Raw genomic sequence first — 15,038 nt, 5'->3', positions numbered from 1 at the left:
ATACTTTTACTATAAAAATTGAAATAAAAATTAAAACTAGATGCATCAAAGAAGTTTGCGAATTGAATAAGCTGTATTTTATATAATTAGTGACATTTTACTTACCTTTGATTCTTTAATATAATTTATACTAAAGTCTGGATGGTCATGATATGTCATGTCGTGTCGTGTCATGTCGTGTCGTGTCGTGTCGTGTCGTGTCGTGTCGTGTCGTGTCATGATAATGTCCCAAAAATTAATAAAAACATTTAACCATAGATAAATTTTATTTTTGTAACACTTATAAAAATGTATAAAGATTACATTACATTCACAAAATATACATAAATCCCCTTATTTATATGATTTATACTTTCTTATTACTAAACATATTCATGGCAACAAAGAATTATTTTTTTTCTTTTATACTTCTGTATTATAGATTACATAATATTTAGATTTTTAAACTTAAATATAGCCGAAAAAAACATGTGAAGTTAAAACAAGTTAAGGCAAGAAAGGTTGTATTAACATATTTTTCAAGGGCCTGTCCCACCACTGGCTGATAGAGGCTCAGATAGCATAAAATTGACGTCACTGTCAGATAAGATAACAAAATCGGATATTTCCATCACATATTTTACACGTTGGATTGTTATCAGACAATCTACGATCTGGTGGGACAGGCCGATGTGATTATCTCAAGCGGCAACACCAAATCCTTTCTGAAGTTTGTGAAGATATTCCTTGCGGCAGTCCATGTCGTCTGCGGGTCTGTTGTACGGCAGCCACACCGGCTCGCCCACAAAGTAACGATACGCTTTCAGATAATTCTGGAAAAACACAAATAACCTTTTTTATGACAGCAAATAACCAAGTGGCCACCTTAATCCGCCTAAATGGCGAAACAACCGCATCCATCCCATCCTTTCCTCTTAAGAAAAGGGTGAAAAGGGCTAAAATCAGACCTTCCGGCATCACCCTTATCAAACGAAACACGGAATATCTTCCACTCGTGTAAATTTATTTATCATTAGCTGTTGCTCGCGACTTCGTCCACGTTAAATTAAAATATAAAATCATGTTACTCAGTATTATACCTTTCTAATCATGAAATTTTTTTTGAAATCGGCCCAGTAATTTTTGAGTTATTTCAATACATATAAAAATACAAATCTTTCCTCTTTATAATATTAGTATATGCAAATGTCAAAATGACATGACATGATGACATACTATGGCAACCTTGCTTCCTTGATGTTGGCAGCAACTTATGGTCTCTTTCCCACATTAGGGATTCTATCCAAAATTACCCCCTAAGTTTAATGGCGTGAAAACATGTAGCCTAAAGCGTGACGCAAGTGTAGGGCTTTTTATTAAAAAAAGAATAATTCAAAAATGTGCTGTAATAGCTGACAACTTAGGCAACAAAGAAGTGTGTGTTTAGGCTTTATTATAATAGTATAGATAATCCTGTTTCTAATGGCGGAAAACTTTAAATTGATTTAGCAGTTATCAGCTTTACAAATAAACGCAGAATAAATTTAAAGTAAGGAATAAACTTAGTATATGCAAAAATTGTACTAATATTTGCTTATACTCAGAAAACTGTAACTTTAAACTTATGCCACATTTAATTGTTTGCAAGATTTAAAGTTCAAATTACTTACATTAGTATCAACAGTGAAGCGATGGTAACTGCCACTGGGGATGATAATCAAGTCTCCGGGAGTCACCAGGATGCGGATCCATTGGTCACTGTCATCTCGGATGTCAAAGTAACCGGAACCTTCCACTGCAAACCTGAAATGCAAAAAAATCATATATTAGTATAGGATATTGGATCATGGGGAACCATATCAATTGTTTTATAAAACCCTATTATTGTATTAGGCTGACTGTAAACTAAGCGACGGTAATGTTTTATAGTAATTTTGGTTTATAATATAAGGTGGCAAACAAGCAAGCCACCGTATGAATCTACCAAAATGGAAAGTGACCGCTACCCATAAACATCCGCAATTGCAGATGCATTGCCTACCCTTAATTGATGCAGGAGGACACGCACATAAAGAGAATATTTCCCCTTTGTATCGTCTCCTCCACCAACAAATCCACTTTTCCCTTCCCATCCTTTCTTATTAAGAAAAGGGTGGAAAGGGAAAAGGATTAAAATTAGGCCTTTGGCACCACACTCATCAGACAAACGCGGAATTGCTTTCACTTTACGCCTGTTGTCTGTGTGGTCGTGGTATTACACCGGGCATGCCAGCCCATTGATGCAAAGATGTTAAAGCGGGCTCTACCACTGTTAAATAAGTAGTAATTTAAGAAAGTGTTTTACCAATAACATTTTTGGAAAAATACATGTTTTGTTGACAAAATTGTGATACATTCGTTACAATTGGATCACAATGATAAATGTGTGTTTTTACTTAGACATTAAGCTTTACAAAAGTTGTGAAATAAATAACTTGTTTACCTTATTTCTTCATCAGTATGCAAATGTTCTTTATAAAATGCTTTCAATTTGTCCTCGTAGTTCGGCAGGCAGTCTTTTGAGACAGTTATTTGATCCTCATAGCTGTAACCTCTCTCTTTCTTTAGTTTCTCCAATACACCATCCGTGTTAAATGTCTCCACATTTAACTGTAATTTTTTAAAGCATTTAAAAATTATCAATCATCATGTAAATATTATAAATGCGAAAGTTACGATGGATGGATGGATGTTTGCGTTTGTAGCCTAAACTGCTGAACGGATCTCCATGAAATTTGGTATAGATATAGAGGGTAGTCTGGAAGAACACATAGAGTACATTGCATTGCATTTGTTTTCTTAATTCCACGTGGACAAAGTCGAAAGTCAAAAGCTAGTTGTAATATAAAAACAGTTATAAATTATCTATATTTGAAAAAACTAAGGGTAATATTATGTTTTAGTATCCTTACAAATTGTTAACAGTTAAAGTTAGTAGATTAGACAAATCTTTAGAAACAAATAAATAAGAGTTTTACTGTAAGAATGAGTTTTAAAATTATATAACAATATACATCTTTTACTATACCAAGAGCTGTTTTATTATATATAAATTCTAATGTTACGGATGTAATGAGTTGAATCGTGGTTCTTAAACGACGCAAAAAGGATGCCCGTGACCTTCACAGGTTATCGAGATAATAAGATAAATTATACATTTTAGGCTAATTTTTACATAACAATGGATTTCCTTACACATTTTACAAATGAATATAGCTAATGTATTGGAGGTTTCCCTTTTATTAAAAGTTTAACCGGTGTAAGTAAATTTACCTTAAAATATTCGATGCCAGTTTTCTTATATAAATCCTCTATGGAAATAAATTCTGGAGGATTCCTGTGGTGCTCTAAACGTTGGTCTGTGTTTTCATTATCCATGTACCAGGCCTTTACCATTTTTATTCCAGTAATTTAATTTATAAGAGAAAGCCAAACTTTAAACTTTATAAAACAACACTTCAATCTGTTTTGACACTTATTTAAGCAAGGCCAAAGAGTATCTTAGTGACATTTTTGTAATAGTCAGAGTGGGTATTAGGTAAATAACGAAAGTATAAACAAAAAGTATTTAAAAGCATTTTATTTATTTCTTATTGCACAGTTCACAAGTAAAAAATCAATTTTCAGAACTGAAGCCTTCCTTTTGTTGTTCGACATATTTCTTACGGCAGGCCATGTCGTCCGCCGGCCGGTTGTGTGTGAGCCAACCTGGCTCATCTTCGTACAAGCGTCGAGCTCTCAAGTAATTCTAGAAAAAACACAAAGAATTTGAATTAACAGACATATAGGTATTTTATGTCTAATCAAGTATTACGGATGGAAGTTCTCCTCAATGAATTAAGTTAACACAAACATACACGTAATCGTTAACCAAACGCTAGCAACTATGTTCTATCTTGCTCATGAAATTAAATTTAATTGGCATACATTGTTGTCGAGGGTGAAACGATGGTAGCTCCCTCTTGGTATGATAATGAGGTCTCCGGGAGTCACTTTGATGCGAATCCACTCGTCGAGTCCGTCTCGAATATCAAAGTAACCAGATCCTTCTGTAACAAGCCTGGAACATACAATTTTTAAAATTGGAGTAGAGATACAACTGTCTACGTCGCTTAAGGAACACATTTCTTTATCTGGAAATGGTTAAATTACAGTCTCATTTAAAAACAATGTAATAATAAAACACGTCACTTCTCGAGTCTTTTGTTGTTGACGCATTTTATGAAATCTTACCTGACCTCTTCATCGGCATGCAAGTGTTCCGTAAAGAAAGATTTCAATTTTTCATCATAGTCTGGTAAACATTCTTTAGAAATAGTTATTTCGTCTTCATATGTATATCCGTGTTCTTTCTTTATCTTCTCCAGTACTCCATCTGATTCGTATGTCTCCAAATCTAACTGAAATGATTTGAAAGGTCTTGTATGTACGAGTTTAATGAATTCCAACCTATTACGTTGGCAATCTATAAGGTTTAAGACGATCATTCACTTTTAAAAGTTTCTCTAATGTAAAGATCAATTTAAGAGTTCGCTTGCAGGCAAACAATGTACAGAATAAATGTTCAAGGAATAGAGTCTTTGAACTTCAAGGCTTTCAAAATGAATCTGACGTGACCAAACTTTACGTAAAACTCATCTTATCAACTGGATCAACGAACCTGACCTACCATCACACTTGCACTTTGTCATTGCGATTAAAAGTGTATCATGTTAAAAGAAACAAAATACATCAAAACATTGTAAAATAACGAACACAATATTTATCACTAGCTTTCGCCAGCGACTCCGTCCGCGTGGAATTAAAATAAACAAAAGTGAGTAGCCTATGTATTCTTCCAGATTATTTTTTACATCTCTACTAAATTTCATAGAAATCCGTTCAGCCGTTTAGGCGACAAACTCTAACTAACATCCATCTAAACTTTTACATCGTACTAATACTAATCATACTAATATTATAAATGCGAAAGTTTAGATGGATGGATGTTTGCTAGAGTTTGTAGCCCAAACGGCTGAACGGATTTCGAAGAAATTTGTCATAGACGTAGTGGATAGTCTGGAAGAACCCATAAGCTATTCAGTTTTGTTTTTAAGTCCACGCGGACGAAAGCTAGTTTATAACATTAGTAAGATTTTTCATAGTTACTTACTTTGAATAGCACCACGCCAGTCTTCTTGGGCAATTCTTCAATAGAAATAAATTTCGGTGGGTTCCTTTGATGTTCTGCGCGCGGATCGGTTTTATCATAGTCCATGTACCAGGCTTTTACCATAATGACCGAATTGTTTTTTAACTACACAAAGTTAACCTGCTGCAAGAAACTGCAGAACGGAATGTAGAATCTTGTCGTTAACTTACATTTATATTATTTACTATTTTAACCTTATCTTTGTTTTGAATTGTTTATATATCTATACATATAATAAAATGGGAGCGTCTGTTTGTATATCAAAAGAAAAAAATTCGATTTCGGAAAGATGATGTATTTGCGTTGCTAATAACGATAATTGCATTTAGTTATTTTTTGTCTGTCCGCAAGCCACGTTTGATCCGGGTAATATCCGAAACGGCTTGACCGATTCACTGAAGGTTACTCACTATAGGTTACTTATCTTAATATTGCGTGGACGAAGTCGGGGGAAACTGCTAGTCAATTTAAAATGTTATGTGCAACCACTGATGCTCCCACATTTACTATCAGTTTTTAGTTCAATGCACTATAAATATGAATTGATCAAATATGAATGCATTTTTATTAATTTGCTTGCTAAAGCTTATTTTTAAGAATTTACGACATGAATAAATAAATAAATAAAATAAATAAATAAAAACCTCTTTATTGCCATCCAAGAATACACAGAGTTGTACAAAATAAAAAACATACATGAAAAAATTATAACAGATGGCAAAAGGGGGAGGCTCAAATAAAACCACTTTGCAGGTAAAAATAAATTTAATATGTTAAATTCTATATCATTACAATGGATTATTTTAAAACGACTCGTTATGTTACATTTCAATGGGGTTATAACTGGGGCCAATACTTTGGTATGGTAGCGGTCAAGTTGGCACGTCGTATAATATAGTACTCTAGTTTCTGGAGTGCCAACTTAAATACCGGGTGCTATAACTTAGTCAACTAAGTTTATATTAACTATTTAAAGATTTTAATTAAATTTCTGAATTAATGGAAAAAGTATTATATTCATATTATATTTATTTTGACAATTTATAACAAGATACAGTATAATTTTCTGATATGAATGTTTTATAGCTATTATATAGAAAAAAAAAATAAAAATAGGACACAATTAAGTACTAAAATGTATCCTATTTTAATATACATTTACAACAAGAAAGCAAAATATTTAGCCACATGCTAATACAAAATCTAGAGAGAAATACAAATATTTATATTAAAATGTATGGAAAAACTTATTTCATCAATACATGAAGTAAATATACTTTACTTATAAAATGAATGATGAAATGGTAATGGCATGTTAACAAGTATAGACCGACAAGGATATCTGACCTGATAGGCATAAGTCACACTAACAGCTCACTAGCGCTATCAGCCAGTGGTGGGACAGACCCTAACAGTGGTAAAGCCCACTATAACATAGAACAGTAGCGGCTCAACTACTCAGAAGACAAGCGTGAAGTGGAAGCAATTCCGCGTTACAACTGACGATTGTGGTGCCGGAGGCCTAATTTTAGTCCCTATTCCTTTCCACCCTTTTTTAAAAGGGAAGGATGGGAAGGGTAAGACGGCGGAGAAGAGACAAAGAAAGGGAAAATATCATCTTTACATGGTTGTTCGTTTCCCACCTTATTAAATAAAAAAAGATGCCTAGTGTAGTTTTTTTATGTACAGATAATCAAGTAATAGACGAGAAGCATTATTCTAGTTTGGTTGTCAGAAAATATGTAAAACCCAATAGAACAGAAGAGAACAAGACAGCTACAATACAAGATTCTTATTAAATTAATTGGTGGCGCTAGTGAGCTGTTAAAGTTAGTTCTACTTTTGCTCACCGGGTCAAATAATTTGTCCGTCTATACCCGTATGTCGACTGCAGACATGTCTCTGTTTTATTCAAACAATGAAAGAGATGACTATATGTTCCATTAGAAACAAAATTATATTTATTACTTTTACACAAAAACATTAACAATAAATAAAATAACATGCGAATGGATAAAATCATTGATAATCAAATTTCACTGGGAAATAAATAACATTGAAATGTAAGCATAAAAATTAATTAAAATCACAACATAACATAGGGACGGAGGATAAAAATAATTACTCGGTAATAAGCAATTTATTAAAATTGCTTATTACCGATTTACACACAATTTTTTTTAGACAAATTTAAGTTTATTTATGTATTAACACAATTAATAAAAATTAAATAAATGCTAGGTGCAATTAAAGCTAGTTAATGTAATTAAACCGAAATTATTTATCTGTGTACAGCTAAATTATAAATGATATTTTGAGATCAAATTCTTGCTTCTACTAATGTAAATCAGTATGGATAGATGGCGCTGTTTCAACATTTTTTACGTGACTCAAAAACGAAATAATTCTTAAGGTTTTAATAGAATTTTAAGAAACAATTATTGCTATATTAAACAACGTTTTTAAAATACATTATTACATACATTACGATACAAGCCTAATTTTACAGCAGAATTTCATAATCAGGTTAAAAATTATCTTCAAATTTTCAAGTTAATACTGTTTATTTGCGTTTTACCACATGTATACTAGAAATATATCTTTTATAGTAATTTTAAACGAATAAAAAAAATCATGAAAAAAAACCCCTATAAATTGTTAGAAGATTCTGTAACTTTTCTATGGCAAATAAGAAAGTAAAGTAATATTTTTTTCCATTAAAATATTCCATCAAACAAATACAGATTAAAAATAAATAACAAACTGCAAAAATAACCAATGTTATAACATAACCACAAATTTCAAAATCCTCTCAATATTTCGGCAAAACGGAAATAATTGTTTTGCATAGTTTTTTTTTAAATATTGGTTAGGCTACAACTTTAATTATTGACAGATTTAAGCAAGAAAATACTATTAATTAATCAAATAAACTAAATACAACAAACAAATATCACAATGTTAAGTACTATATACAAATTAATATAAATTATTAAACGATATAAATCTAAAAATACACACATCTACATATTATTGTTTTTCACATTGTCACTAGAATTATATTACACTTCTAAATGTTTATATTCTCTGTTGAGATAGAAATCTTGTAAATAAACTGGCAACACTGAATGTCATAGACAATCATTATTATAATCTGTTTTCTGTAGAAACATTTTAGACTTTAGAATTATTGAAGGATGGATTTTAAGAAAATTACACCTTTTTATTTAAAAAGGCATAATTATAAAAAAAATGACGTTCCTAAGAACATGGATGTTTTTCAATATTATATTATAATCCTTCACAATTTCAATTTCATAGATAACATAGGTAGAATTTAATTAAATTCATGTTTTTTTTTCCAATCACTGAAGTTGTCTACAACAACATAAAAATGGTCTGTTTTAAAAAAAATCTCTACAAACAATTAATTTAGTAGTGCCACAATTAGGGTTGTAAGTTTAGTTGGAGAATAGTTGCCAAAACATTTACAAGACCTTGCACAGTCGAAAGTTGTCCATCATAAATTGGTCTCGACTAGAGTTTGGTGTGCTTGACGGTGTCGGTCCAGTAATTCTGGATGGTCATCGCCTCCAAAGAGTTAAGGAAGGAATCGTTATCAAGACTGTACATCTCTTCAGAGTTGTCCTGAAATTGAAAACATTAGTACGTTAAATACGAACACTTAAATAATCTACAGAAATAATACACGATATGTTTATAGTTAACGAATCTAATGGTCAGTTTCTCAGCTAGTTTTAACTATTCGTTAGTGTTTTTGGTATAACTTCTTGAAATGAGTTTCCGAACTACGTAACTAGAGTTTCAATCCGTTGAAACTTAAGTCAACTTAACACTAATGAACCACTAAGTAACAATAAAACAAATGGAAACATCAGAAACCCAGCGTTAGCTAGTAAAATTAGTGAACCGTTTTTAAGAAACTTCGAAAATGACGTAGTGACATTTATGACTTGAGAAATTATCAGCATTTTGGACATTTTGACACAAACTAGTACTTACTCTAATAGTGCTGTCGTCCAGGTACCCACTGGAGTCAGGATTGGAACACTTATCGTTGAGGGTCTGCGGCTTGTTGAGGTACCGGCGTCGGTACAACACGAAGCCTGTACTGCCAGCCAACGCAGTCAGCACCAACGCAGCAAACGATATACCAGCGATCGCGCCAGTGTCCATCCTGTTCCCCTGCTCTATTATTTGTCTAGAAGATTCTATGATTGGCGGCATCTTTGTCTGCAGCAACGTCGTTTCTAAAGAAAGCGGTTTCTCCGTCACGATCCTGCTCTCCGATATCCCTTCGAGATTCGTGTCGTCCCTTACTGAGTCGGGTGTCAGATTTCGCTTTCGTGAACTGAACGTTGCGTTCTGTGGATCTGTTAGTGGGTCTATTAATGTTAGTAGCGTTGTATTCTTTGTTGTATTTTGTAGTCCAATGCTTGCATTGGTGATGTCAGTCGTGTTGATTTTTGTCCACTTTACTGGCGATACTTGGGTGGTGTTTGGTTGTGTGGGTTCGGTGGTGTTGGTAGTCGGTGCCATGGTTGTTATTGGTGTAGTGTCGGTGGTGTTTGTGTTGGTGGTTGTAGGTGGTGTATATGGGAGGGGGAGGGGCGCGGCCTTGGTGAAGTACATGGCGCGCGGCTGGCGTTCCACGTGAGGTTGCATCGTCTCAGCCTCCTCGGCAACCGTCGGCGCGGGCTGAAGAACCCCAGATTGCGGCGCACCGACCGCTATTCCGCTGCTTGCTGAAATTGATACAGAACCCTTTGTTAATATTACATAAAATATTATAAGGAGGAAAACTTTGTTTGATTATAATGAATAGGGTCAAAAACTACTGGGCCGATTTGAAAAATTCTTTTACCGTTGGAAAGGTAATTTATCTGTGAGTAACAAAGGCTATATTTTTTCATTTCTTTATTATTACTATTTAATTTCACGCGGACGGAGTCGGGCAATAGCTAGTATTACATAAAATTCAAATAAATGACCTCTTTGAGTACCACACATTGAGTAAAAACCACAAATTGTTTTGCATAATTTTTATTTAAATTCTATAGCATAAGGTTATGGTACGTAGGGCTTCGGCCTATGTTACCCGTATCGTAATAAAACGTCTCTGGTATTCAGAGATATTCAAACATTCTGCGAAAATGGAATAAATAAAAGGATATTTCATGAAAAGCCGAGTCATTATCATAAATATGAGAGGCCAGACAATATTCCTATCTCACAACGAGCCGAACAATGGCGAGTCAAACATAAACGAATCATAAAACCATACTCTTTGCTAAAATTACATATATAGGAGAAAATGTCGAAGATAATTCTAGTACTACTACCTCTAGGAATATTATAGCTTTTATCAGAAAAAAATACGGCTACAAATCCTTACCTAAGATTCGAAGAAACATAAAACAGTCTTTACGTAATACTAAATTAGACTTTTGGGTTATTTTTTCCGAATACTTCAAGGTTAGCGTCCAATTTCATTGACTCCCAGATCTGGTATTGCTAAATAAATAATCAAATTCATAATATAAAGATAACTCTGATATCTACGCCACAAACATAGATTCTAAATGCAATATTCGGTAATTAAAATGGTACATTCCTAGTTCAACAAGTGATTATTTTTGCTATCAAGTAACATTTTGCAAACATTATTGCGTTCCAGTTTGAAAGGCGAATAGGCTAATGATTGGGTTTGCAAGAAACACCATCTAGCCATCTAGTTGTATCGTACTTTAACGGAAACTGTACTGCGCAATTTTTATTTTATTTAAACATCAAATTATTTGCAACATTCAAATTGCAAGCACCAAGATGTGAGTCTAAACCATTTACAAAACTAAATGAAAAACAATCTTTATATGTTTTACAATACCACAGTGGAAACCAACAATTAATCCATATTAACAACGTAGAAGCCGGTCAATTAAGTTCTCACATGAATTGTCCGTAGGTAACCTGATTGTGAGAGTGCGTGGTCGCGGTACGTAATGCGCTTAGCTGGTACCGAGTGGTAAGCTGATCCGAATGATAGAACATTTTCGTCGGACACACAAAGTAGATTTAATCACTATGGATATATTTATGGTTTTATCCATGTAGCTGGGTAATGCATGCTAAGGTTATGTAGTCTCACTTTATTTGAAGTTATACACTGACCTCTATGCTATAAAGATCTATGGATTTGTTCTTAGTTAAGTTAAGTGGTTAAAGTGATAACCTTACCAATTGTAACCGTAACCGAATTCTATACTAGAAGTTGAATTAACTTGTTAGATTTTTAACGCAGTCATAAATAAGGAGCTAAGACAGGTTGACAGAAAACCCCATATATTTCATCCGTTTCACTCGTTCCACAAAAAGAGATATATTACGAAGTCGATCGAGAAAACTCTGATGTAAAATGGAACAGGGTTACATAAGTGTCGCGAATGAGCATAACTAGCAAACGTGATAATACGTTGGGTACAGTCGCAAACACTGGTCATATGCATTTTTATTGACACCACAAAAATATGGGAAAAATAAAAGAAAAAGAACGTTGCGTCTTGCAGGGAATTTGCAATAAGTAGCAAATACAATTAAATCCTGGTGTTTCAAGCTAAACTTTTAAGTCTAAAGTCACTTTCTTTAAACTAGTAATAAAATATTAAAGACAATTTTTGTTTATTGCTACTAAATTTTACAGCCCGAAGAGTAAACTGTGCCTGGGTTTTGTATATTTTTATAACAACAAAAGTAACATAGTGATATTTGCACTTGAGTGTACGTGTTAATATTGGGGTTGCAACGCTATTGTTTGCGTTTGAATAGCGTATTGACCTGTTCACAGCTTCGCAATGGGGGCGTCGAGTGTACAGGCGTTTCAGATTGATATCGCCTCTGACCGCTTTGGAAGTTATGCAATCCATTTTGTATACCGTCGGAAATAACATTAAACATACGTATATCTTTTGTGATATTCAATATCTAAGGGATTTTAACCGATTCGCAGAATTCTTAGACTATGTATAGAAAAGACTTTATTCTCTCATTGGATGAAAAATAGAAACGCAAACAATTTTTTTTTTGAACTAAGTAAAATGACTGCAACTTCAATTTTAGTTCAGGATAGGTCAGGTCTCTAATCCAACGTCAAAATCTACAAACTGTAAACTGCAGCGGTATATTTATCGTGCGTGTGGACACCCCTCTTGTATGCGTAGACACCCCTTTTGTGCTGAAGCCGTACAAAAGATAATCCGGTTAAGAAGCCTGTCACATTAACAGTGACGTTTGGTTAAGATCAAGTCAAGGGTAATTTCATTAGCAGGGTAATCACACGCAAACACACATACGAATATATGATTTTTAACTGTTTTGGTAGAGCAAATAAAGGAATTAGTTAAGTTTCTTTATTGTTTCGTAATTTAAAAACTATAAATTATGTTTTTGACGTCAAAAGTAAAGCGATGTAAAACGAATCAAGTTTTATCGATGTACGATAACATTATAAACAAAATCTCCGGAAATAAGCGGAATGCATGAAACATTAAACAAAAAAACATTGTAACTACATGAAAATCAATTAATTTGGCTTAAATATTTCACACATTTTTCTAAATGGGCATAAAACTTGGGTTTGTGGCAGAAGATTTATGCAAAATACGAGACGTCTCGAAACTTTAGATATGGCGGGTAATGCCTTCTTCAGACAGTATGCAAATAAGGTAATTGATACGCGTAGATCAAGAAAAAATCGTCAAGGATTACCATCACTTTCGTTTTATTAGAGAATAACAGAGATAGAAACATAATTTTCGGCAGTGGAACATTAAGGGCATATATGGAGGTGCGCACACTACTCGATTTTAGTTGTGCAACTAAACAGTTGAATTGGCTGCGAAACAATCGACAATCGCACAGCTGTTGTGCGATTATTTAGTGTCAAGGTGTGCCCCGCTCTTAGGTAAATACTTAACAATTCTCTTTTATTCTCTTCGCCTTTTGATATCGCTTCAATATCGGGCTCCAAGTCGTCGGGAGGATAATGTATGCTAATACGGAAGGCACTTGTCAAAGAATACGTGACGTCACAAATAAGAAATAGGTTAACATAAAAAGGTTTCACTTCCTTTTTCGTGAATGTATTTATATTTAGTATTTGTTATACTTGTGTGGAGTATTTTAAGTTGGCATTTGTTTTGTTTTTACTATTAACATAAAAAAATGATTAAAAAACCGTTTAATTGCATACAAGTGCATAGTGTCGTGCTATTTTAGAGTTCCGGTTCGATTACCTTCCTGTGTCCTTTTTTGGATAACTCACTTCCTATAGTAATTAAAACGTTAAACCCAGCCCTATTTAGTTTGCATATGACAATTTTAGATACCGTTATGTGCAGACGTAGGACATCGTACTAACTCCTAAATACACAATTAATAATTATTATGACATTAGTAAAAAACTAGTTTATAAAAACATTGAGATAAAATAGCAAAAAAGCGGCTAGTATTATTTCTAACAATTTGTTCAAGGAGTAATCATAAACTATGCTAATATTATAAAGTGGAAAGATTCATATTTTTTGGTTTTTGTATGAATTTGATTCACGCAAAAACGAATGGGCCGATTTTAAAAATTCTTTCATTATTAGAAAGGTAATTTACCTGGGAGTAACAAAGGCTATATTTTATCAACAGCTAGAAGATACTATGTCGGATATTAATGGCCGGTTTCTGAGCCGGTTTAACCATTGGTTAGTGTTTCTGGTCCAATATATTCATGAAATGCGTTTCCGAACTACAAAACTTGGATTTTACTCCGTCGAAACTTAGTTCACCGTAGTACTAATGTCGCTAGGTAATGATAAAATTTTAAAACTTTAAAAACCCAGCATAAATCAGATATGTTAATTACACATATACTTGAAATAGCACAAAACCTTCACTATAGACCTCATGATGTGATCTTGAACTGAACAATGTTATCGAATATATTGTTTTTATATTCCCATCAAAAGATAATGTACGAAGAATGGACAATTAAATGAACATGTATGGCGACGATTGACCACGAAACCAAGTCATTGTTTACATTAAGAACTTACGTTTTTTTTCAAGATAAAAATCCATAATGTGCATACCTAGATGACGAAATAACAATAGTGAGATAGTCCCTATGTTATAAAACAGCCTCGTTAATGCGAATCTAACTTCTAAAAGGCTATTCATGAAATTTACACGTAGTAGCGGATTTACTTGATTCATATCGCAATATATTAAGACGAGAAAAAAGATTATGGCTTATTAAAGTCTATCTATTGCTCGCGACTTTAGAGAATTAAAATCGGTCCAGTAGTTTCTGAATTAATTCAATACATATCTTTAAAACAATCTTTCCTCTTTATATTAGTATAGATATATCAATAAAATTTAAAAATGATTACCTATTAAAGACAGCAACATCGTCACCCAGAACCAGTGCATCCACCAGTGCAGCGTCATGACGGCGTCGTCGCAAGGTCTGTTGCACCCGCGCTGCAACAAATAACATCAACTTGAAACAAATACAAATGTTGAAGTATAAACTGACAGCAACTAGATCTTTTTTATATCATAAGGTGGCAAACGAACAAGCTGCCACCTGAATCCGCCAAAATGGCGAAGCGACCGCTGCTCATAGGCATTCGCAATAGCAGATTCGTTGCATACCCTTATTGTTGGAAGATGAGACGTACATAAAAAGGATATTACCCCTTCCTATGCGTCTTCATCACCGTCAAGTCCACCTTCCCTACCGATTCTTTTCTTATAA

At 33.6% G+C, this 15,038-nt stretch overlaps 3 protein-coding genes across 5 annotated transcripts in view; all 3 read right to left on the bottom strand.

Moving 5' to 3' along the window:
- Positions 1–291: 291 nt before the first annotated feature.
- Positions 292–3,506, bottom strand: LOC106099201 (1,2-dihydroxy-3-keto-5-methylthiopentene dioxygenase-like). Its single transcript, XM_013277663.1, has 4 exons — positions 3,292–3,506; positions 2,462–2,628; positions 1,650–1,782; positions 292–812 (listed from the first exon to the last, which is right to left on the bottom strand). Exons 1-4 carry the CDS (start codon positions 3,412–3,414, stop codon positions 681–683), a joined length of 555 nt encoding a protein of 184 aa, XP_013133117.1. The 5' UTR covers positions 3,415–3,506; the 3' UTR covers positions 292–680.
- A 92-nt stretch (positions 3,507–3,598) lies between these two features.
- Positions 3,599–5,361, bottom strand: LOC106099265 (1,2-dihydroxy-3-keto-5-methylthiopentene dioxygenase-like). Its single transcript, XM_013277753.1, has 4 exons — positions 5,171–5,361; positions 4,252–4,418; positions 3,946–4,078; positions 3,599–3,766 (listed from the first exon to the last, which is right to left on the bottom strand). The coding sequence occupies exons 1-4, from the start codon at positions 5,291–5,293 to the stop codon at positions 3,635–3,637; spliced, it is 555 nt and encodes a 184-aa protein (XP_013133207.1). The 5' UTR covers positions 5,294–5,361; the 3' UTR covers positions 3,599–3,634.
- A 3,148-nt stretch (positions 5,362–8,509) lies between these two features.
- LOC106099330 (mucin-2) overlaps positions 8,510–15,038 on the bottom strand; it is a 44,598-nt gene continuing 38,069 nt past the window's right edge. For all 3 annotated transcript variants that reach the window (XM_013277850.1, XM_013277851.1, XM_013277852.1), the window contains 3 exons: positions 14,671–14,761; positions 9,233–9,975; positions 8,510–8,857 (listed from right to left, as the gene is read on the bottom strand). In XM_013277850.1, the coding sequence (XP_013133304.1) occupies positions 8,747–8,857; positions 9,233–9,975; positions 14,671–14,728 (912 nt within the window). In that variant the 5' untranslated portion in view covers positions 14,729–14,761 and the 3' untranslated portion in view covers positions 8,510–8,746. The remainder of the gene's footprint in view (positions 8,858–9,232; positions 9,976–14,670; positions 14,762–15,038) is intronic.

This window comes from Papilio polytes, unplaced genomic scaffold (genome assembly GCF_000836215.1).
Source record: "Papilio polytes unplaced genomic scaffold, Ppol_1.0 DF824135.1, whole genome shotgun sequence".
Lineage (NCBI taxonomy): Eukaryota > Metazoa > Arthropoda > Insecta > Lepidoptera > Papilionidae > Papilio > Papilio polytes.
This window is presented reverse-complemented; position numbering and strand designations above follow the sequence as displayed.